General features: G+C 62.5%; 1 protein-coding gene across 1 annotated transcript in view; it reads right to left on the bottom strand.

Moving 5' to 3' along the window:
- The window catches only part of NRBP2 (nuclear receptor binding protein 2), an 88,970-nt gene that overhangs the window by 46,425 nt on the left and 19,815 nt on the right, over positions 1–22,730 (bottom strand). The window contains exon 2 of the mRNA XM_074986830.1: positions 21,537–21,659. Coding sequence (XP_074842931.1) covers positions 21,537–21,659 — 123 coding nt within the window. The remainder of the gene's footprint in view (positions 1–21,536; positions 21,660–22,730) is intronic.

The raw sequence follows: 22,730 nt of genomic DNA on the forward strand, positions 1-22,730 counted from the left end.
CTGGGCGAGGTGAAGGTTGTACTGTGGGGGTGTCTGTGAGAGATGACAGGTACAGGGGAGCCGTCTGTGGGATGCAGGGCACACCGGGTGCTGGGTAAGGTGCAGGCTGTACTCTGGGCGTGTCTGTGAGAGATGACAGGTACAGGGGAGCAGTCTGAGGGGTGCAGGGCGAGGGACAGGCTGTACTGTGGGGGTGTCTGTGAGAGATGACAGGTACAGGGGAGTAGTCTGTGGGGTGCTGGGCACACGGGGTGCTGGGCGAGGTGCAGGATGTACTGTGGGGGTGTCTGTGAGAGATGGCAGGTACAGGGGAGCAGTCTGTGGGGTGCAAGGCACACGGGGTGCTGGGCGTGGTGAAGGCTATAATGTGGGGTTGTCTGTGAGAGATGACAGGTACAGGGAAGCAGTCTGTGGGGTGCAGGCTGTACTGCGGGGCTGTCTGTGAGAGATGGCTGGTACAGGAGAGCAGTCTGTGGGGTGCAGGGCACATGGGGTGCTGGGCGAGGTGCAGGCTGTACTGTGGGGGTGTCTGTGAGAGATGACAGGTACAGGGGAGCAGTCTGTGGGGTGCTGGGCGAGGTGCAGGCTGTACTTTGGGGGTGTCTGTGAGAGATGACAGGTACAGGGGAGCAGTCTGTGGGGTGCAGGGAACACCACATGCTGGGCGAGGTGCAGGCTGTACTGTGGGGGTGTCTGTGAGAGATGACAGGTACAGGGGAGCAGTCTGTGGGGTGCTGGGCACACGGGGTGCTGGGCGAGGTGCAGGATGTACTGTGGGGGTGTCTGTGAGAGATGGCAGGTACAGGGGAGCAGTCTGTGGGGTGAAGGGCACACGGGGTGCTGGGCGAGGTGCAGGCTCTACTGTGGGGATGTCTGTGAGAGAAGGCAGGTACAGGGGAGCAGTCTCTGGGGTGCAGGGCACACAGGGTGCTGGGCGAGGTGAAGGCTGTACTGTGGGGGTGTCTGTGAGAGATGACAGGTACAGGGGAGCAGTCTGTGGGGTGCAGGGCACACGGGGTGCTGGGCGAGGTGAAGGCTGTACTGTGGGGGTGTCTGTGAGAGATGACAGGTGCATAGGAGCAGTCTGTGGGGTGCAGGGCACACGGGGTGCTGGGCGAGGTGCAGGCTGTACTGTGGGGGTGTCTGTGAGAGATGACAGGTACAGGGGAGCAGTCTGTGGGGTGCAGGGCACACCGGTTGCTGGGCGAGGTGAAGGTTGTACTGTGGGGGTGTCTGTGAGAGATGGCAGGTACAGGGGAGCAGTCTGTGGGGTGCAGGGCACACCGGGTGCTGGTCGAGGTGAAGGCTGTACTGTGGGGGTGTCTGTGAGAGATGACAGGTACAGGGGAGCAGTCTGTGGGGTGCAGGGCACACCGGTTGCTGGGCGAGGTGAAGGTTGTACTGTGGGGGTGTCTGTGAGAGATGGCAGGTACAGGGGAGCAGTCTGTGGGGTGCAGGGCACACCGGGTGCTGGTCGAGGTGAAGGCTGTACTGTGGGGGTGTCTGTGAGAGATGGCAGGTACAGGGGAGCAGTCTGTGGGGTGCAGGGTACACGGGGTGCTGGGCGAAGTGCAGGCTGTACTGTGGGGGTGTCTGTGAGAGATGGCAGGTACAGGGGAGCAGTCTGTGGGGTGCTGGGCGAGGTGCAGGCTGTACTGTGGGGGTGTATGTGAGAGATGACAGGTACAGGGGAGAAGTCTGTGGGGTGCAGGGCACACCGGGTGCTGGGCGAGGGACAGGCTGTACTGCGGGGGTGTCTGTGAGAGATGGCAGGTACAGGAGAGCAGTCTGTAGGGTGCAGGGCACATGGGGTGCTGGGCGAGGTGCAGGCTGTACTGTGGGGGTGTCTGTGAGAGATGGCAGGTACAGGAGAGCAGTCTGTGGGGTGCAGGGCACATGGGGTGCTGGGCGAGGTGCAGGCTGTACTGTGGGGGTGTCTCTGAGAGATGACAGGTACAGGGGAGCAGTCTGTGGGGTGCTGGGCGAGGTGCAGGCTGTACTGTTGGGGTGTCTGTGAGAGACCGCAGGTACAGGGGAGCAGTCTGTGGGGTGCTGAGCACACCGGGTGCTGGGCGAGGTGCAGGCTGTACTGTGGGGGTGTCTGTGAGAGATGACAGGTACAGGGGAGCAGTCTGTGGGGTGCTGGGCACACGGGGTGCTGGGCGAGGTGCAGGATGTACTGTGGGGGTGTCTGTGAGAGATGGCAGGTACAGGGGAGCATTCTGTGGGGTGCAGAGCACACCGGGTGCTGGGCGAGGTGAAGGTTGTACTGTGGGGGTGTCTGTGAGAGATGGCAGGTACAGGGGAGCAGTTTGTGGGGTGCAGGGCACACCGGGTGCTGGGCGAGGTGAAGGCTGTACTGTGGGGGTGTGTGTGAAAGATGGCAGGTACAGGTGAGCAGTCTGTGGGGTGCAGGGCACACCACGTGCTGGGCGAGGTACAGGCTGTACTGTGGGTGTGTGTGAGAGATGACAGGTACAGGGGAGCAGTCTGTGGGGTGCTGCGCGAGGTGCCGGCTGTACTGTGGGGGTGTCTGTGAGAGATGACAGGTACAGGGGAGCAGTCTGAGGGGTGCTGGTCGAGGTGCAGGCTGTACTGTGGGGGTGTCTGTGAGAGATGGCAGGTACAGGGGAGCAGTCTGTGGGGTGCAGGGCACACGGGGTGCTGGTCGAGGTGCAGGCTGTACTGTGGGGGTGTCTGTGAGAGATAACAGGTACAGGGGAGCAGTTTGTGGGATGCAGGGCACACCGGGTGCTGGGTAAGGTGCAGGTAGTACTGTGAGGGTGTCTGTGAGAGATGGCAGGTACAGGGGAGCAGTCTGTGGGGAGCAGGGCACACGGGGTGGTGGGCGAGGTGCAGGCTGTACTGTGGGGGTGTCTGTGAGAGATGGCAGGTACAGGGGAGCAGTCTGTGGGATGCAGGGCACACCGGATGCTGGGCGAGGTGCAGGCTGTACTGTGGGGGTGTCTGTGAGAGATGGCAGGTACAGGGGAGTAGTCTGTGGGGTAAAGAGCACACCGGGTGCTGGGCGAGGTGCAGGCTGTACTGTGGGGGAGTCTGTGAGAGATGGCAGGTACAGGGGAGCCGTCTGTGGGGTGCGGTGCTGGGCGAAGTGCAGGCTGTACTGTGGGGGAGTCTGTGAGAGATGACAGGTACAGGGGAGCAGTCTGAGGGGTGCAGGGCGAGGGACAGGCTGTACTGTGGGAGTGTCTGTGAGAGATGACAGGTACAGGGGAGCAGTCTGAGGGGTGCAGGGCGAAGTGCAGGCTGTACTGTGGGGATGTCTGTGAGAGATGACAGGTACAGGGGAGCAGTCTGAGGGGTGCAGGGCGAGGTGAAGGCTGTACTGTGGGGATGTCTGTGAGAGATGACAGGTACAGGGGAGCAGTCTGAGGGGTGCAGGGCGAGGTGAAGGCTGTACTGTGGGAGTGTCTGTGAGAGATGACAGGTACAGGGGAGCAGTCTGAGGGGTGCAGGGCGAGGTGAAGGCTGTACTGTGGGGGTGTCTGTGAGAGATGGCAGGTACAGGGGAGCAGTCTGTGGGGTGCAGGGCGAGGGACAGGCTGTACTGTGGGGGTGTCTGTGAGAGATGACAGGTACAGGGGAGCAGTCTGAGGGGTGCAGGGCGAGGGACAGGCTGTACTGTGGGGGTGTCTGTGAGAGATGGCAGGTACAGGGGAGCAGTCTGTGGGGTGCGGTGCTGGGCGAAGTGCAGGCTGTACTGTGGGGGTGTCTGTGAGAGATGGCAGGTACAGGGGAGCAGTCTGTGGGGTGCAGGGCACACGGGGTGCTGGGCGAGGTGCAGGCTGTACTGTGGGGGTGTCTGTGAGAGATGACAGGTACAGGGGAGCAGTCTGTGGGGTGCAGGGCACACGGGGTGCTGGGTGAGGTGCAGGCTGTACTATGGGGGTGTCTGTGAGAGATGGCAGGTACAGCAGAGCAGTCTGTGGGGTGCAGGGCACACGGGGTGCTGGGCGAGGTGCAGGCTGTACTGTGGGGGTGTCTGTGAGAGATGACAGGTACAGGGGAGCAGTCTCTGGGGTGCAGGGCACACGGGGTGCTGGGCGAGGTGAAGGCTGTACTGTGGGGGTGTCTGTGAGAGATGGCAGGTACAGGGGAGCAGTCTGTGGGGTGCAGGGCACACCGGGTGCTGGGCGAGGTGCAGGCTGTACTGTGGGGGAGTCTGTGAGAGATGGTAGGTACAGGGGAGCAGTCTGAGGGGTGCAGGGCGAGGTGAAGGCTGTACTGTGGGGGTGTCTGTGAGAGATGGCAGGTACAGGGGAGCAGTCTGTGGGGTGCAGGGCACACAGGGTGCTGGGCGAGGTGCAGGCTGTACTGTGGGGGTGTCTGTGAGAGATGGCAGGTACAGGAGAGCAGTCTGTGGTGTGCAGGGCACACCGGGTGCTGGGCGAGGTGCAGGCTGTAATGTAGGGGTGTCTGTGAGACATGACAGGTACAGGGGAGAAGTCTGTGGGGTGCAGGGCACACCGGGTGCTGGGCGAGGTGCAGGCTGTACTCTGGGGGTGTCTGTGAGAGATGACAGTTACAGGGGAGCAGTCTGAGGGGTGCACGGCGAGGGACAGGCTGTACTGTGGGGGTGTCTGTGAGAGATGACAGATACAGGGGAGCAGTCTGTGGGGTGCAGGGCACACGGGGTGCTGGGCGAGGTGCAGGCTGTACTGTGGGGATGTCTGTGAGAGATGACAGGTGCAGAGGAGCAGTGTGTGGGGTGCAGGGCACACGGGGTACTGGGCGAGGTGCAGGCTGTACTGTGGGGGTGTCTGTGAGAGATGACAGGTACAGGGGAGCAGTCTGTGGGGTGCAGGGCACACGGGGTGCTGGGCGAGGGACAGGCTGTACTGCGGGGGTGTCTGTGAGAGATGGCAGGTACAGGAGAGCAGTGTGTGGGGTGCAGGGCACACGGGGTGCTGGGCGAGGTGCAGGCTGTACTGTGGGGGTGTCTGTGAGAGATGACAGGTGCAGTGGAGCAGTCTGTGGGGTGCAGGGCACACCGGGTGCTGGGCGAGGTGCAGGCTGTACTGTGGGGGTGTCTGTGAGAGACGGCAGGTACAGGGGAGCAGTCTGTGGGGTGCAGGGCTCACCGGGTGCTGGGCGAGGTGAAGGCTGTACTGTGGGGGTGTCTGTGAGAGATGGCAGGTACAGGGGAGCAGTCTGTGGGGTGTAGGGAACACCACATGCTGGGCGAGGTGCAGGCTGTACTGTGGGGGTGTCTGTGAGAGATGGCAGGTACAGGGGAGCAGTCTGTGGGGTGCAGGGCACACCGGGTGCTGGGCGAGGTGCAGGCTGTACTGTGGGGGAGTCTGTGAGAGATGGTAGGTACAGGGGAGCCGTCTGTGGGGTGAGGTGCTGGGCGAAGTGCAGGCTGTACTGTGGGGGTGTCTGTGAGAGATGACAGGTACAGGGGAGTAGTCTGTGGGGTGCAGGGCACACCGGGTGCTGGGCAAGGTGAAGGGTGTACTGTGGGGGTGTCTGTGAGAGATGACAGGTACAGGGGAGCAGTCTGAGGGGTGCAGGGCAAGGTGAAGGCTGTACTGTGGGGGTGTCTGTGAGAGATGGCAGGTACAGGGGAGCAGTCTGTGGGGTGCAGGGCACACCGGGTGCTGGGCGAGGTGCAGGCTGTACTGTGGGGGTGTCTGTGAGAGATGACAGGTGCAGGGGAGCAGTCTGTGGGATGCAGGGCACACAGGGTGCTGGGCGAGGTGAAGGCTGTACTCTGGGGGTGTCTGTGAGAGATGACAGTTACAGGGGAGCAGTCTGAGGGGTGCACGGTGACGGACAGGCTGTACTGTGGGGGTGTCTGTGAGAGATGACAGATACAGGGGAGCAGTCTGTGGGGTGCAGGGCACACCGGGTGCTGGGCGAGGTGCAGGCTGTAATGTAGGGGTGTCTGTGAGAGATGACAGGTACAGGGGAGAAGTCTGTGGGGTGCAGGGCACACCGGGTGCTGGGCGAGGTGCAGGCTGTACTGTGGGGGTGTCTGTGAGAGATGGCAGGTACAGGGGAGCAGTCTGTGGGGTGCAGGGCACACGGGGTGCTGGGCGAGGTGCAGGCTGTACTATGGGGGTGTCTGTGAGACATGGCAGGTACAGAGGAGCAGTCTGTGGGGTGCAAGGCACACGGGGTGCTGGGCGTGGTGAAGGCTGTAATGTGGGGTTGTCTGTGAGAGATGACAGGTACAGGGGAGCAGTCTGTGGGGTGCAGGCTGTACTGCGGGGGTGTCTGTGAGAGATGGCAGGTACAGGAGAGCAGTCTGTGGGGTGCAGGGCACATGGGGTGCTGGGCGAGGTGCAGGCTGTAATGTGGGGGTGTCTGTGAGAGATGACAGGTACAGGGGAGCAGTCTGTGGGGTGCTGGGCGAGGTGCAGGCTGTATTGTGGGGGTGTGTGTGAGAGATGACAGGTACACGGGAGCAGTCTGTAGGGTGCAGGGAACACCACATGCTGGGCGAGGTGCAGGCTGTACTGTGGGGGTGTCTGTGAGAGATGACAGGTACAGGGGAGCAGTCTGTGGGGTGCTGGGCACACGGGGTGCTGGGCGAGGTGCAGGATGTACTGTGGGGATGTCTGTGAGAGATGGCAGGTACAGGGGAGCAGTCTGTGGGGTGCAGGGCACACGGGGTGCTGGGCGAAGTGCAGGCCGTACTGTGGGGGTGTCTGTGAGAGATGGCAGGTACAGGGGAGCAGTCTGTGGGGTGCAGGGCACACGGGTTGCTGGGCGAAGTGCAGGCTGTACTGTGGGGGTGTCTGTGAGAGATGGCAGGTACAGGGGAGCAGTCTGTGGGGTGCAGGGCACACGGGTTGCTGGGCGAAGTGCAGGCTGTACTGTGGGGATGTCTGTGAGAGATGGCAGGTACAGGGGAGCAGTCTGTGGGGTGCAGGGCACACAGGGCGCTGGGCAAGGTGAAGGCTGTACTGTGGGGGTGTCTGTGAGAGATGACAGGTACAGGGGAGCAGTCTGTGGGGTGCAGGGCACACCGGGTGCTGGGTAAGGTGCAGGCTGTACTGTGGGGGTGTCTGTGACAGATGACAGGTACAGGGGAGCAGTCTCTGGGGTGCAGCGCACACGGGGTGCTGGGCGAGGTGAAGGCTGTACTGCGGGGGTGTCTGTGAGAGATGACAGGTACAGGGGAGCAGTCTGTGGGGTGCTGGGCACACGGGGTGCTGGGCGAGGTGCAGGATGTACTGTGGGGGTGTCTGTGAGAGATGGCAGGTACAGGGGAGCAGTTTGTGGGGTGCAGGGCACACCGGGTGCTGGGCGAGGTGAAGGCTGTACTGTGGGGGTGTGTGTGAAAGATGGCAGGTACAGGTGAGCAGTCTGTGGGGTGCAGGGCACACCACGTGCTGGGCGAGGTACAGGCTGTACTGTGGGTGTGTGTGAGAGATGACAGGTACAGGGGAGCAGTCTGTGGGGTGCTGCGCGAGGTGCCGGCTGTACTGTCGGGGTGTCTGTGAGAGATGACAGGTACAGGGGAGCAGTCTGAGGGGTGCTGGTCGAGGTGCAGGCTGTACTGTGGGGGTGTCTGTGAGAGATGGCAGGTACAGGGGAGCAGTCTGTGGGGTGCAGGGCACACGGGGTGCTGGTCGAGGTGCAGGCTGTACTGTGGGGGTGTCTGTGAGAGATAACAGGTACAGGGGAGCAGTTTGTGGGATGCAGGGCACACCGGGTGCTGGGTAAGGTGCAGGTAGTACTGTGAGGGTGTCTGTGAGAGATGGCAGGTACAGGGGAGCAATCTGTGGGGAGCAGGGCACACGGGGTGGTGGGCGAGGTGCAGGCTGTACTGTGGGGGTGTCTGTGAGAGATGGCAGGTACAGGGGAGCAGTCTGTGGGGTGCAGGGCACACCGGATGCTGGGCGAGGTGCAGGCTGTACTGTGGGGGTGTCAGTGAGAGATGGCAGGTACAGGGGAGCATTCTGTGGGGTGCAGAGCACACCGGGTGCTGGGCGAGGTGCAGGCTGTACTGTGGGGGTGTCTGTGAGAGATGGCAGGTACAGGGGAGTAGTCTGTGGGGTGCAGGGCACACAAGGTGCTGGGCGAGGTGAAGGCTGTACTGTGGGGGTGTCTGTGAGAGATGGCAGGTACAGGGGAGCAGTCTGAGGGGTGCAGGGCGAGGGACAGGCTGTCCTGTGGGGGTGTCTGTGAGAGATGACAGGTACAGGGGAGCAGTCAGTGGGGTGCAGGGCACATGGGGTGCTGGGCGAGGTACAGGCTGTACTGTGGGGATGTCTGTGAGAGATGGCAGGTACAGGGGAGCAGTCTGAGGGGTGCAGGGCACACAGGGTGTTGGGCGAGGTGAAGGCTGTACTGTGGGGGTGTCTGTGAGAGATGACAGGTACAGGAGAGCAGTCTGAGGGGTGCAGGGCGAGGGACAGGTTGTACTGTGGGGGTGTCTGTGAGAGATGGCAGGTACAGGGGAGTAGTCTGTGGGGTAAAGAGCACACCGGGTGCTGGGCGAGGTGCAGGCTGTACTGTGGGGGAGTCTGTGAGAGATGGCAGGTACAGGGGAGCAGTCTGTGGGGTGCTGGGCACACGGGGTGCTGGGCGAGGTGCAGGATGTACTGTGGGGGTGTCTGTGAGAGATGGCAGGTACAGGGGAGCAGTTTGTGGGGTGCAGGGCACACCGGGTGCTGGGCGAGGTGAAGGCTGTACTGTGGGGGTGTGTGTGAAAGATGGCAGGTACAGGTGAGCAGTCTGTGGGGTGCAGGGCACACCACGTGCTGGGCGAGGTACAGGCTGTACTGTGGGTGTGTGTGAGAGATGACAGGTACAGGGGAGCAGTCTGTGGGGTGCTGCGCGAGGTGCCGGCTGTACTGTCGGGGTGTCTGTGAGAGATGACAGGTACAGGGGAGCAGTCTGAGGGGTGCTGGTCGAGGTGCAGGCTGTACTGTGGGGGTGTCTGTGAGAGATGGCAGGTACAGGGGAGCAGTCTGTGGGGTGCAGGGCACACGGGGTGCTGGTCGAGGTGCAGGCTGTACTGTGGGGGTGTCTGTGAGAGATAACAGGTACAGGGGAGCAGTTTGTGGGATGCAGGGCACACCGGGTGCTGGGTAAGGTGCAGGTAGTACTGTGAGGGTGTCTGTGAGAGATGGCAGGTACAGGGGAGCAATCTGTGGGGAGCAGGGCACACGGGGTGGTGGGCGAGGTGCAGGCTGTACTGTGGGGGTGTCTGTGAGAGATGGCAGGTACAGGGGAGCAGTCTGTGGGGTGCAGGGCACACCGGATGCTGGGCGAGGTGCAGGCTGTACTGTGGGGGTGTCAGTGAGAGATGGCAGGTACAGGGGAGCATTCTGTGGGGTGCAGAGCACACCGGGTGCTGGGCGAGGTGCAGGCTGTACTGTGGGGGTGTCTGTGAGAGATGGCAGGTACAGGGGAGTAGTCTGTGGGGTGCAGGGCACACAAGGTGCTGGGCGAGGTGAAGGCTGTACTGTGGGGGTGTCTGTGAGAGATGGCAGGTACAGGGGAGCAGTCTGAGGGGAGCAGGGCGAGGGACAGGCTGTCCTGTGGGGGTGTCTGTGAGAGATGACAGGTACAGGGGAGCAGTCAGTGGGGTGCAGGGCACATGGGGTGCTGGGCGAGGTACAGGCTGTACTGTGGGGATGTCTGTGAGAGATGACAGGTACAGGAGAGCAGTCTGAGGGGTGCAGGGCGAGGGACAGGTTGTACTGTGGGGGTGTCTGTGAGAGATGGCAGGTACAGGGGAGTAGTCTGTGGGGTAAAGAGCACACCGGGTGCTGGGCGAGGTGCAGGCTGTACTGTGGGGGAGTCTGTGAGAGATGGCAGGTACAGGGGAGCCGTCTGTGGGGTGCGGTGCTGGGCGAAGTGCAGGCTGTACTGTGGGGGTGTCTGTGAGAGATGACAGGTACAGGGGAGCAGTCTGAGGGGTGCAGGGCGAGGGACAGGCTGTACTGTGGGAGTGTCTGTGAGAGATGACAGGTACAGGGGAGCAGTCTGAGGGGTGCAGGGCGAGGTGAAGGCTGTACTGTGGGGATGTCTGTGAGAGATGGCAGGTACAGGGGAGCAGTCTGTGGGGTGCAGGGCGAGGGACAGGCTGTACTGTGGGGGTGTCTGTGAGAGATGACAGGTACAGGGGAGCAGTCTGAGGGGTGCAGGGCGAGGGACAGGCTGTACTGTGGGGGTGTCTGTGAGAGATGGCAGGTACAGGGGAGCAGTCTGTGGGGTGCAGGGCACACCGGGTGCTGGGCGAGGTGCAGGCTGTACTGTGGGGGTGTCTGTGAGAGATGACAGGTACAGGGGAGCAGTCTGTGGGTTGCAGGGCACACGGGGTGCTGGGTGAGGTGCAGGCTGTACTATGGGGGTGTCTGTGAGAGATGGCAGGTACAGCAGAGCAGTCTGTGGGGTGCAGGGCACACGGGGTGCTGGGCGAGGTGCAGGCTGTACTGTGGGGGTGTCTGTGAGAGATGACAGGTACAGGGGAGCAGTCTGGGGTGCAGGGCACACGGGGTGCTGGGCGAGGTGAAGGCTGTACTGTGGGGGTGTCTGTGAGAGATGGCAGGTACAGGGGAGCAGTCTGTGGGGTGCAGGGCACACCGGGTGCTGGGCGAGGTGCAGGCTGTACTGTGGGGGAGTCTGTGAGAGATGGTAGGTACAGGGGAGCAGTCTGAGGGGTGCAGGGCGAGGTGAAGGCTGTACTGTGGGGGTGTCTGTGAGAGATGGCAGGTACAGGGGAGCAGTCTGTGGCGTGCAGGGCACACCGGGTGCTGGGCGAGGTGCAGGCTGTAATGTAGGGGTGTCTGTGAGACATGACAGGTACAGGGGAGAAGTCTGTGGGGTGCAGGGCACACCGGGTGCTGGGCGAGGTGCAGGCTGTACTCTGGGGGTGTCTGTGAGAGATGACAGTTACAGGGGAGCAGTCTGAGGGGTGCACGGCGAGGGACAGGCTGTACTGTGGGGGTGTCTGTGAGAGATGACAGATACAGGGGAGCAGTCTGTGGGGTGCAGGGCACACGGGGTGCTGGGCGAGGTGCAGGCTGTACTGTGGGGATGTCTGTGAGAGATGACAGGTGCAGAGGAGCAGTGTGTGGGGTGCAGGGCACACGGGGTACTGGGCGAGGTGCAGGCTGTACTGTGGGGGTGTCTGTGAGAGATGACAGGTACAGGGGAGCAGTCTGTGGGGTGCAGGGCACACGGGGTGCTGGGCGAGGGACAGGCTGTACTGCGGGGGTGTCTGTGAGAGATGGCAGGTACAGGAGAGCAGTGTGTGGGGTGCAGGGCACACGGGGTGCTGGGCGAGGTGCAGGCTGTACTGTGGGGGTGTCTGTGAGAGATGACAGGTGCAGTGGAGCAGTCTGTGGGGTGCAGGGCACACCGGGTGCTGGGCGAGGTGCAGGCTGTACTGTGGGGGTGTCTGTGAGAGACGGCAGGTACAGGGGAGCAGTCTGTGGGGTGCAGGGCACACGGGGTGCTGGGCGAGGGACAGGCTGTACTGCGGGGGTGTCTGTGAGAGATGGCAGGTACAGGAGAGCAGTGTGTGGGGTGCAGGGCACACGGGGTGCTGGGCGAGGTGCAGGCTGTACTGTGGGGGTGTCTGTGAGAGATGACAGGTGCAGTGGAGCAGTCTGTGGGGTGCAGGGCACACCGGGTGCTGGGCGAGGTGCAGGCTGTACTGTGGGGGAGTCTGTGAGAGATGGTAGGTACAGGGGAGCCGTCTGTGGGGTGAGGTGCTGGGCGAAGTGCAGGCTGTACTGTGGGGGTGTCTGTGAGAGATGACAGGTACAGGGGAGCAGTCTGTGGGGTGCAGGGCACACAGGGTGCTGGGCAAGGTGAAGGGTGTACTGTGGGGGTGTCTGTGAGAGATGACAGGTACAGGGGAGCAGTCTGAGGGGTGCAGGGCAAGGTGAAGGCTGTACTGTGGGGGTGTCTGTGAGAGATGGCAGGTACAGGGGAGCAGTCTGTGGGGTGCAGGGCACACCGGGTGCTGGGCGAGGTGCAGGCTGTACTGTGGGGGTGTCTGTGAGAGATGACAGGTGCAGGGGAGCAGTCTGTGGGATGCAGGGCACACAGGGTGCTGGGCGAGGTGAAGGCTGTACTCTGGGGGTGTCTGTGAGAGATGACAGTTACAGGGGAGCAGTCTGAGGGGTGCACGGTGACGGACAGGCTGTACTGTGGGGGTGTCTGTGAGAGATGACAGATACAGGGGAGCAGTCTGTGGGGTGCAGGGCACACCGGGTGCTGGGCGAGGTGCAGGCTGTAATGTAGGGGTGTCTGTGAGAGATGACAGGTACAGGGGAGAAGTCTGTGGGGTGCAGGGCACACCGGGTGCTGGGCGAGGTGCAGGCTGTACTGTGGGGGTGTCTGTGAGAGATGGCAGGTACAGGGGAGCAGTCTGTGGGGTGCAGGGCACACGGGGTGCTGGGCGAGGTGCAGGCTGTACTATGGGGGTGTCTGTGAGACATGGCAGGTACAGAGGAGCAGTCTGTGGGGTGCAAGGCACACGGGGTGCTGGGCGTGGTGAAGGCTGTAATGTGGGGTTGTCTGTGAGAGATGACAGGTACAGGGGAGCAGTCTGTGGGGTGCAGGCTGTACTGCGGGGGTGTCTGTGAGAGATGGCAGGTACAGGAGAGCAGTCTGTGGGGTGCAGGGCACATGGGGTGCTGGGCGAGGTGCAGGCTGTAATGTGGGGGTGTCTGTGAGAGATGACAGGTACAGGGGAGCAGTCTGTGGGGTGCTGGGCGAGGTGCAGGCTGTATTGTGGGGGTGTGTGTGAGAGATGACAGGTACACGGGAGCAGTCTGTAGGGTGCAGGGAACACCACATGCTGGGCGAGGTGCAGGCTGTACTGTGGGGGTGTCTGTGAGAGATGACAGGTACAGGGGAGCAGTCTGTGGGGTGCTGGGCACACGGGGTGCTGGGCGAGGTGCAGGATGTACTGTGGGGATGTCTGTGAGAGATGGCAGGTACAGGGGAGCAGTCTGTGGGGTGCAGGGCACACGGGGTGCTGGGCGAAGTGCAGGCCGTACTGTGGGGGTGTCTGTGAGAGATGGCAGGTACAGGGGAGCAGTCTGTGGGGTGCAGGGCACACGGGTTGCTGGGCGAAGTGCAGGCTGTACTGTGGGGGTGTCTGTGAGAGATGGCAGGTACAGGGGAGCAGTCTGTGGGGTGCAGGGCACACGGGTTGCTGGGCGAAGTGCAGGCTGTACTGTGGGGATGTCTGTGAGAGATGGCAGGTACAGGGGAGCAGTCTGTGGGGTGCAGGGCACACCGGGTGCTGGGCGAGGTGAAGGCTGTAATGTGGGGGTGTCTGTGAGAAATGACAGGTACAGGGGAGCAGTCTGTGGGGTGCAGGGAACACCACATGCTGGGCGAGGTGCAGGCTGTACTGTGGGGGTGTCTGTGAGAGATGACAGGTACAGGGGAGCAGTCTGTGGGGTGCAGGGCACACAGGGTGCTGGGCGAGGTGAAGGCTGTACTGTGGGGGTGTCTGTGAGAGATGACAGGTGCAGCGGAGCAGTCTGTGGCGTGCAGGGCTCACCGGGTGCTGGGCGAGGTGAAGGCTGTACTATGGGGGTGTCTGTGAGAGATGACAGGTACAGGGGAGCAGTCTGTGGGGTGCAGGGCACACAGGGTGCTGGGCGAGGTGAAGGCTGTACTGTGGGGGTGTCTGTGAGAGATGACAGGTACAGGGGAGCAGTCTGTGGGGTGCTGGGCACACGGGGTGCTGGGCGAGGTGCAGGCTGTACTGTGGGGGTGTCTGTGAGAGATGACAGGTACAGGGGAGCAGTCTGTGGGGTACAGGGCATACCAGGTGCTGGGCGAGGTGCAGGCTGTACTGTGGGGGTGTCTGTGAGAGATGACAGGTACAGGGGAGCAGTCTGTGGGGTGCAGGGCACACGGGGTGCTGGGCAAGGTGCAGGCTGTACTGTGGGGGTGTCTGTGAGAGATGACAGGTACAGGGGAGCAGTCTCTGGGGTGCTGGGCGAAGTGCAGGCTGTACTGTGGGGGTGTCTGTGAGAGATGACAGGTACAGGGGAGCAGTCTGTGGGGTGCAGGCACACACGGTGCTGGGCAAGGTGAAGGGTGTACTGTGGGGGTGTCTGTGAGAGATGACAGGTACAGGGGAGCAGTCTGAGGGGTGCAGGGCGAGGTGAAGGCTGTACTGTGGGGGTGTCTGTGAGAGATGGCAGGTACAGGGGAGCAGTCTGTGGGGTGCAGGGCACACCGGGTGCTGGGCGAGGTGAAGGCTGTAATGTGGGGGTGTCTGTGAGAGATGACAGGTACAGGGGAGCAGTCTGTGGGGTGCAGGCTGTACTGCGGGGGTGTCTGTGAGAGATGGCAGGTACAGGAGAGCAGTCTGTGGGGTGCAGGGCACATGGGGTGCTGGGCGAAGTGCAGGCTGTACTGTGGGGGTGTCTGTGAGAGATGACAGGTACAGGGGAGCAGTCTGTGGGGTGCTGGGCGAGGTGCAGGCTGTACTGCGGGGATGTCTGTGAGAGATGGCAGGTACAGGGGAGCAGTCTGTGGGGTGCAGGCTGTACTGCAGGGGTGTCTGTGAGAGATGACAGGTACAGGGGAGCAGTCTGTGGGGTGCAGGGCACACAGGGTGCTGGGCGAGGTGAAGGCTGTACTGTGGGGGTGTCTGTGAGAGATGACAGGTGCAGCGGAGCAGTCTGTGGGGTGCAGGGCTCACCGGGTGCTGGGCGAGGTGAAGGCTGTACTGTGGGGGTGTCTGTGAGAGATGACAGGTACAGGGGAGCAGTCTGTGGGGTGCAGGGCACACAGGGTGCTGGGCGAGGTGAAGGCTGTACTGTGGGCGTGTCTGTGAGAGATGGCAGGTACAGGGGACCAGTCTGTGGGGTGCAGGGCACACCGGGTGCTGGGCGAGGTGCAGGCTGTACTGTAGGGGTGTCTGTGAGAAATGACAGGTACAGGGGAGCAGTCTGTGGGGTGCAGGGCACACCGGGTTCTGGGCGAGGTGCAGGCTGTACTGTTGGGGTGTCTGTGAGAGATGGCAGGTACAGGGGAGCAGTCTGTGGGGTGCAGGGCACACGGGGTGCTGGGCGAGGTGGAGGCTGTAATGTGGGGGTGTCTGTGAGAGATGACAGGTACAGGGGAGAAGTCTGTGGGGTGCAGGGCACACCGGGTGCTGGGCGAGGTGCAGGCTGTACTGTGGGGGTGTCTGTGAGAGATGGCAGGTACAGGGGAGCAGTCTGTGGGGTGCAGGGCACACGGGGTGCTGGGCGAGGTGCAGGCTGTACTATGGGGGTGTCTGTGAGACATGGCAGGTACAGAGGAGCAGTCTGTGGGGTGCAAGGCACACGGGGTGCTGGGCGTGGTGAAGGCTGTAATGTGGGGTTGTCTGTGAGAGATGACAGGTACAGGGGAGCAGTCTGTGGGGTGCAGGCTGTACTGCGGGGGTGTCTGTGAGAGATGGCAGGTACAGGAGAGCAGTCTGTGGGGTGCAGGGCACATGGGGTGCTGGGCGAGGTGCAGGCTGTAATGTGGCGGTGTCTGTGAGAGATGACAGGTACAGGGGAGCAGTCTGTGGGGTGCTGGGCGAGGTGCAGGCTGTATTGTGGGGGTGTGTGTGAGAGATGACAGGTACACGGGAGCAGTCTGTAGGGTGCAGGGAACACCACATGCTGGGCGAGGTGCAGGCTGTACTGTGGGGGTGTCTGTGAGAGATGACAGGTACAGGGGAGCAGTCTGTGGGGTGCTGGGCACACGGGGTGCTGGGCGAGGTGCAGGATGTACTGTGGGGATGTCTGTGAGAGATGGCAGGTACAGGGGAGCAGTCTGTGGGGTGCAGGGCACACGGGGTGCTGGGCGAAGTGCAGGCCGTACTGTGGGGGTGTCTGTGAGAGATGGCAGGTACAGGGGAGCAGTCTGTGGGGTGCAGGGCACACGGGTTGCTGGGCGAAGTGCAGGCTGTACTGTGGGGGTGTCTGTGAGAGATGGCAGGTACAGGGGAGCAGTCTGTGGGGTGCAGGGCACACGGGTTGCTGGGCGAAGTGCAGGCTGTACTGTGGGGATGTCTGTGAGAGATGGCAGGTACAGGGGAGCAGTCTGTGGGGTGCAGGGCACACCGGGTGCTGGGCGAGGTGAAGGCTGTAATGTGGGGGTGTCTGTGAGAAATGACAGGTACAGGGGAGCAGTCTGTGGGGTGCAGGGAACACCACATGCTGGGCGAGGTGCAGGCTGTACTGTGGGGGTGTCTGTGAGAGATGACAGGTACAGGGGAGCAGTCTGTGGGGTGCAGGGCACACAGGGTGCTGGGCGAGGTGAAGGCTGTACTGTGGGGGTGTCTGTGAGAGATGACAGGTACAGGGGAGCAGTCTGTGGGGTGCAGGGCACACGGGGTGCTGGGCGAGCTGAAGGCTGTACTGTGGGGGTGTCTGTGAGAGATGACAGGTACAGGGGAGCAGTCTGTGGGGTGCTGGGCACACGGGGTGCTGGGCGAGGTGCAGGCTGTACTGTGGGGGTGTCTGTGAGAGATGACAGGTACAGGGGAGCAGTCTGTGGGGTACAGGGCACACCAGGTGCTGGGCGAGGTGCAGGCTGTACTGTGGGGATGTCTGTGAGAGATGACAGGTGCAGAGGAGCAGTGTGTGGGGTGCAGGGCACACGGGGTACTGGGCGAGGTGCAGGCTGTACTGTGGGGGTGTCTGTGAGAGATGACAGGTACAGGGGAGCAGTCTGTGGGGTGCAGGGCACACGGGGTGCTGGGCAAGGTGCAGGCTGTACTGTGGGGGTGTCTGTGAGAGATTACAGGTACAGGGGAGCAGTCTCTGGGGTGCTGGGCGAAGTGCAGGCTGTACTGTGGGGGTGTCTGTGAGAGATGACAGGTACAGGGGAGCAGTCTGTGGGGTGCAGGCACACACGGTGCTGGGCAAGGTGAAGGGTGTACTGTGGGGGTGTCTGTGAGAGATGACAGGTACAGGGGAGCAGTCTGAGGGGTGCAGGGCGAGGTGAAGGCTGTACTGTGGGGGTGTCTGTGAGAGATGGCAGGTACAGGGGAGCAGTCTGTGGGGTGCAGGGCACACCGGGTGCTGGGCGAGGTGAAGGCTGTAATGTGGGGGTGTCTGTGAGAGATGACAGGTACAGGGGAGCAGTCTGTGGGGTGCAGGCTGTACTGCGGGGGTGTCTGTGAGAGATGGCAGGTACAGGAGAGCAGTCTGTGGGGTGCAGGGCACATGGGGTGCTGGGCGAAGTGCAGGCTGTACTGTGGGGGTGTCTGTGAGAGATGACAGGTACAGGGGAGCAGTCTGTGGGGTGCTGGGCGAGGTGCAGGCTGTACTGCGGGGATGTCTGTGAGAGATGGCAGGTACAGGGGAGCAGTCTGTGGGGTGCAGGCTGTACTGCAGGGGTGTCTGTGAGAGATGACAGGTACAGGGGAGCAGTCTGTGGGGTGCAGGGCACACAGGGTGCTGGGCGAGGTGAAGGCTGTACTGTGGGGGTGTCTGTGAGAGATGACAGGTGCAGCGGAGCAGTCTGTGGGGTGCAGGGCTCACCGGGTGCTGGGCGAGGTGAAGGCTGTACTGTGGGGGTGTCTGTGAGAGATGACAGGTACAGGGGAGCAGTCTGTGGGGTGCAGGGCACACAGGGTGCTGGGCGAGGTGAAGGCTGTACTGTGGGCGTGTCTGTGAGAGATGGCAGGTACAGGGGACCAGTCTGTGGGGTGCAGGGCACACCGGGTGCTGGGCGAGGTGCAGGCTGTACTGTAGGGGTGTCTGTGAGAAATGACAGGTACAGGGGAGCAGTCTGTGGGGTGCAGGGCACACCGGGTTCTGGGCGAGGTGCAGGCTGTACTGTTGGGGTGTCTGTGAGAGATGGCAGGTACAGGGGAGCAGTCTGTGGGGTGCAGGGCACATGGGGTGCTGGGCGAGGTGGAGGCTGTAATGTGGGGGTGTCTGTGAGAGATGACAGGTATAGGGGAGCAGTCTGTGGGGTGGAGGCTGTACTGCGGGGGTGTCTGTGAGAGATGGCAGGTACAGGAGAGCAGTCTGTGGGGTGCAGGGCACATGGGGTGCTGGGCGAGGTGCAGGCTGTACTGTGGGGGTGTCTGTGAGAGATGACAGGTATAGGGGAGCAGTCTGTGGGGTGCTGGGCGAGGTGCAGGCTGTACTGTGGGGGTGTCTGTGAGAGATGACAGGTACAGGGGAGCAGTCTGTGGGGTGTAGGGAACACCACATGCTGGGCGAGGTGCAGGCTGTACTGTGGGGGTGTCTGTGAGAGACGGCAGGTACAGGGGAGCAGTCTGTGGGGTGCTGAGCACACTGGGTGCTGGGCGAGGTGCAGGCTGTACTGTGGGGGTGTCTGTGAGAGATGACAGGTACAGGGGAGCAGTCTGTGGGGTGCAGGGCACACGGGGTGCTGGGCGAGGTGCAGGCTGTACTGTGGGGGTGTCTGTGAGAGATGACAGGTACAGGGGAGCAGTCTGTGGGGTGCAGGGCACACAGGGTGCTGGGCGAGGTGAAGGCTGTACTGTGGGGGTGTCTGTGAGAGATGACAGGTACAGGGGAGCAGTCTGTGGCATGCAGGGCACACGGGGTGCTGGGTGAGGTGCAGGCTGTACTATGGGGGTGTCTGTGAGAGATGGCAGGTACAGGGGAGCAGTCTGTGGCGTGCAGGGCACACAGGGTGCAGGGTGAGGTGAAGGCTGTACTGTGGGGGTGTCTGTGAGAGATGGCAGGTACAGGGGAGCAGTCTGTGGCGTGCAGGGCACACGGGGTGCAGGGCGAGGTGCAGGCTGTACTGTGGGGGTGTCTGTGAGAGATGGCAGGTACAGGGGAGCAGTCTGTGGCGTGCAGGGCACACAGGGTGCTGGGTGAGGTGAAGGGTGTACTGTGGGGGTGTCTGTTAGAGATGGCAGGTACAGGGGAGCAGTCTGTGGGGTGTAGGGCACACGGGGTGCTGGGCGAGGGGCAGGCTGTACTGTGGGGGTGTCTGTGAGAGATGGCAGGTGTAGGGGAGCAGTCTGTGGGGTGCTGAGCACACCGGGTGCTGGGCGAGGGGCAGGCTGTACTGTGGGGGTGTCTGAGAGAGATGGCAGGTACAGGGGAGCAGTCTGTGGCATGCAGGGCACACAGGGTGCTGGGCGAGGTGCAGGCTGTACTGTGGGGGTGTCTGTGAGAGATGACAGGTACAGGGGAGCAGTCTGTGGCGTGCAGGGCACAATGGGTGCAGGGCGAGGTGCAGGCTGTACTGTGGGGGTGTCTGTGAGAGATGACAGGTACAGGGGAGCAGTCTGTGGCGTGCAGGGCACAATGGGTGCAGGGCGAGATGCAGGCTGTACTGTGGGGGTGTCTGTGAGAGATGGCAGGTACAGGGGAGCAGTCTGTGGGGTGCAGGGCACACGGGGTGCTGGGCGAGGTGCAGGTTGTACTATGGGGGTGTCTGTGAGAGATGGCAGGTACAGGGGAGCAGTCTGTGGGGTTCAGGGCACACCGGGTGCTGGGCGAGGTGAAGGTTGTTCTGTGGGGGTGTCTGTGAGAGATGGCAGGTACAGGGGAGCAGTCTGTGGTGTGCAGGGCACACGGGGTGCTGGGCGAAGTGCAGGCTGTACTGTGGGGGTGTCTGTGAGAGATGGCAGGTACAGGGGAGTAGTCTGTGGGGTGCAGGGAACACGGGGTGCTGGGTGCGGTGCAGGCGGTACTGTGGGGGTGTCTGTGAGAGATGGCAGGTACAGGGGAGCAGTCTGTGGGGTGCAGGGCACACGGGGTGCTGGGCGAGGTGCAGGCTGTACTATGGGGGTGTCTGTGAGAGATGGCAGGTACAGGGGAGCAGTCTGTGGCGTGCAGGGCACACCGGGTGCTGGGTGCGGTGCAGGCGGTACTGTGGGGGTGTCTGTGAGAGATGGCAGGTACAGGCGAGCAGTCTGTGGGGTGCAGGGCACACGGGGTGCTGGGCGAGGTGAAGGCTGTACTGTGGGGGTGTCTGTGAGAGATGACAGGTACAGGGGAGCCGTCTGTGGGGTGCAGGGCACACCGGGTGCTGGGCGAGGTGCAGGCTGTACTGTGGGGGTGTCTGTGAGAGATGGCAGGTACAGGCGAGCAGTCTGTGGGGTGCAGGGCACACGGGGTGCTGGGCGAGGTGCAGGCTGTACTGTGGGGGAGTCTGTGAGAGATGGCAGGTACAGGGGAGCAGTCTGTGGGGTGCAGGGCACACGGGGTGCTGGGCGAGGTGAGGGCTGTACTGTGGGGGTGTCTGTGAGAGATGACAGGTACAGGGGAGCCGTCTGTGGGGTGCAGGGCACACCGGGTGCTGGGCGAGGTGCAGGCTGTACTGTGGGGGTGTCTGTGAGAGATGGCAGGTACAGGGGAGCAGTCTGTGGGGTGCAGGGCACACAGGGTGCTGGGCGAAGTGCAGGCTGTACTGTGGGAGTGTCTGTGAGAGATGACAGGTACAGGGGAGCAGTCTGAGGGGTGCTGGGCGAGGTGAAGGCTGTACTGTGGGGGTGTCTGTGAGAGATGACAGGTACAGGGGAGCAGTCTGAGGGGTGCAGGGCGAGGTGAAGGCTGTACTGTGGGGGTGTCTGTGAGAGATGACAGGTACAGGGGAGCAGTCTGTGGGGTGCAGGGCACACCGGGTGCTGGGCGAGGTGAAGGTTGTTCTGTGGGGGTGTCTGTGAGAGATGGCAGGTACAGGGGAGCAGTCTGTGGGGTGCAGGGCACACAGGGTGCTGGGCAAAGTGCAGGCTGTACTGTGGGGGTGTCTGTGAGAGATGGCAGGTACAGGGGAGCAGTCTGTGGGGTGCAGGGCACACAGGGTGCTGGGCAAAGTGCAGGCTGTACTGTGGGGGTGTCTGTGAGAGATGACAGGTACAGGGGAGCAGTCTGTGGGGTGCAGGGCACACAGGGTGCTGGGCAAAGTGCAGGCTGTACTGTGGGGGTGTCTGTGAGAGATGGCAGGTACAGGGGAGCAGTCTGTGGGGTGCAGGGCACACGAGGTGCTGGGTGCGGTGCAGGCGGTACTGTGGGGGTGTCCACAGGTGGAGTCCTTGGCCTTGCCTCCTGCTAGGAGCCCTCTCCTGCACCCGTCCCCTTAACCCTGGCCCCATCCAGAGCCCACACCTCCTGCCAAAGTCTTCACTTCTCCCCCGCGCTCCTAGCCCTGTCCAGGTTGGGTCCCCTACCCCCGTCCCCGGAGCTTGCACCCAGAAATCGCGCGTGTGGTCTCCCCCGAGCACCCTGCGCCCAGTGAACGTGAGCGAGCGTGGGGTGGAAGCGGGTGGAGTGAGCGGTGGTCAGGGCCTGAGCAGAGGCAGGGCAGGGCCTCCGACGGGGAAGGGGCGTCTGGTTTCGTGAGAGCTGGAAGCTGGCAGCCAGAGAGCAGACACTCTCTGCGCTGCTGGAGGCGGCGGGGGACTGGTGGGCCGTCTGTGAGCAGCGCAGACGAGCACTAGTTCAAGCAGGACGTACAGGAAGGAGGAACCTGAGCTGCCGGCCAGCAGGGCCCTGTGGCCCTGGGATGTCAGCAAAATGGTGAGTGGAGGAGGGGGCTTCTCCAGACAGCTGTGCCCCACATCTCCCCACCTAGCATGGGAGTAGGATGGAGCCAATCACCTCGTGGGCCTTGAAAGCCTTCTTGTCTGTGAAGTGCAGCTCATTCCACACCACCTCCACTCCCTCCTCCGTGTCCATGGCCAGGAACGTGCTCTGGATCCCGGGCATGTTCCCCTGGTTCACCTGTAAGACACATGCGGGGCCGGGGCTGGCTGGTGAGACAGCGCTGCAACAGGCACTGGTGCACAACTCTCCAGCCAGGCCGGGGCTCCTCACCAGCCCTGTACAGAGAGCTGTGAGCGAGGGCTGGGGAGCTCGCAGGTCATGCCATGCCATGGGACCAGTGCAGCCAGCCTCACCCTGCAGGACAAGAAGCTTGGGCCTCCCCAGCCAGCCTGCAGCACCTTTCACCCACGGAAAAACAGAGTGGTTCTGCTGCCTCCATGGGATGGAACACAACTCTCTGACACTAGGGCCACTATGGCCACAGCCCAGGCGCTACAGCCACAGACCGGGTGTTATTGTTACAGCCCAGGCGCTACAGCCACAGACCGGGTGTTATTGTTACAGCCCGGGCGCTACAGCCACAGCCCAGGCGTTATTGTTACAGCTGGGGCACTACAGACACAGACCGGGTGTTATTGTTACAGCCCAGGCGCTACAGCCACAGACCAGGTGTTATTGTTACAGCCCGGGCGCTACAGCCACAGACCGGGTGTTATTGTTACAGCTGGGGCACTACAGACACAGACAGGGTGTTATTGTTACAGCCCGGGCGCTACAGCCACAGACCAGGTGTTATTGTTACCGCCCAGGTGCTACAGCCACACAGTAGGGGTTACAGCCACAGAGCAGGCACTACTGTCACAGCCTGGGTGGTGGTGGTAGAGCCTGGGCTCTCCTACCACAGAAGAGATGCTACCGTCATAGCCTGGGTTCTCCTGCTCCAGCCTGGGTGTTATTGTTACAGCCCGGGTGCTACAGCCACAGACCAGGTGTTATTGTTACAGCCCAGGCGCTACAGCCACAGACCAGGTGTTATTGTTACCGCCCAGGTGCTACAGCCACGGACCAGGTGCTACAGGCACAGAGAGGGCGCTGCAGCCACAGAGTGGGTGTTACGGTCACAGCCCAGGCACTCCTGCCACAGACCGGCTTTGCTCTCACAGACTGGATGCTCCTGTGACAGCCTGGATGTCAGTGTCACAGCCCAAGCGCGCCTGCCACAGCCCTTTTGTACCTCTGCCCAGCCTG

The sequence above is a fragment of the Carettochelys insculpta genome, chromosome 2, assembly GCF_033958435.1.
Source record: "Carettochelys insculpta isolate YL-2023 chromosome 2, ASM3395843v1, whole genome shotgun sequence".
NCBI classification, from domain to species: Eukaryota; Metazoa; Chordata; order Testudines; family Carettochelyidae; genus Carettochelys; species Carettochelys insculpta.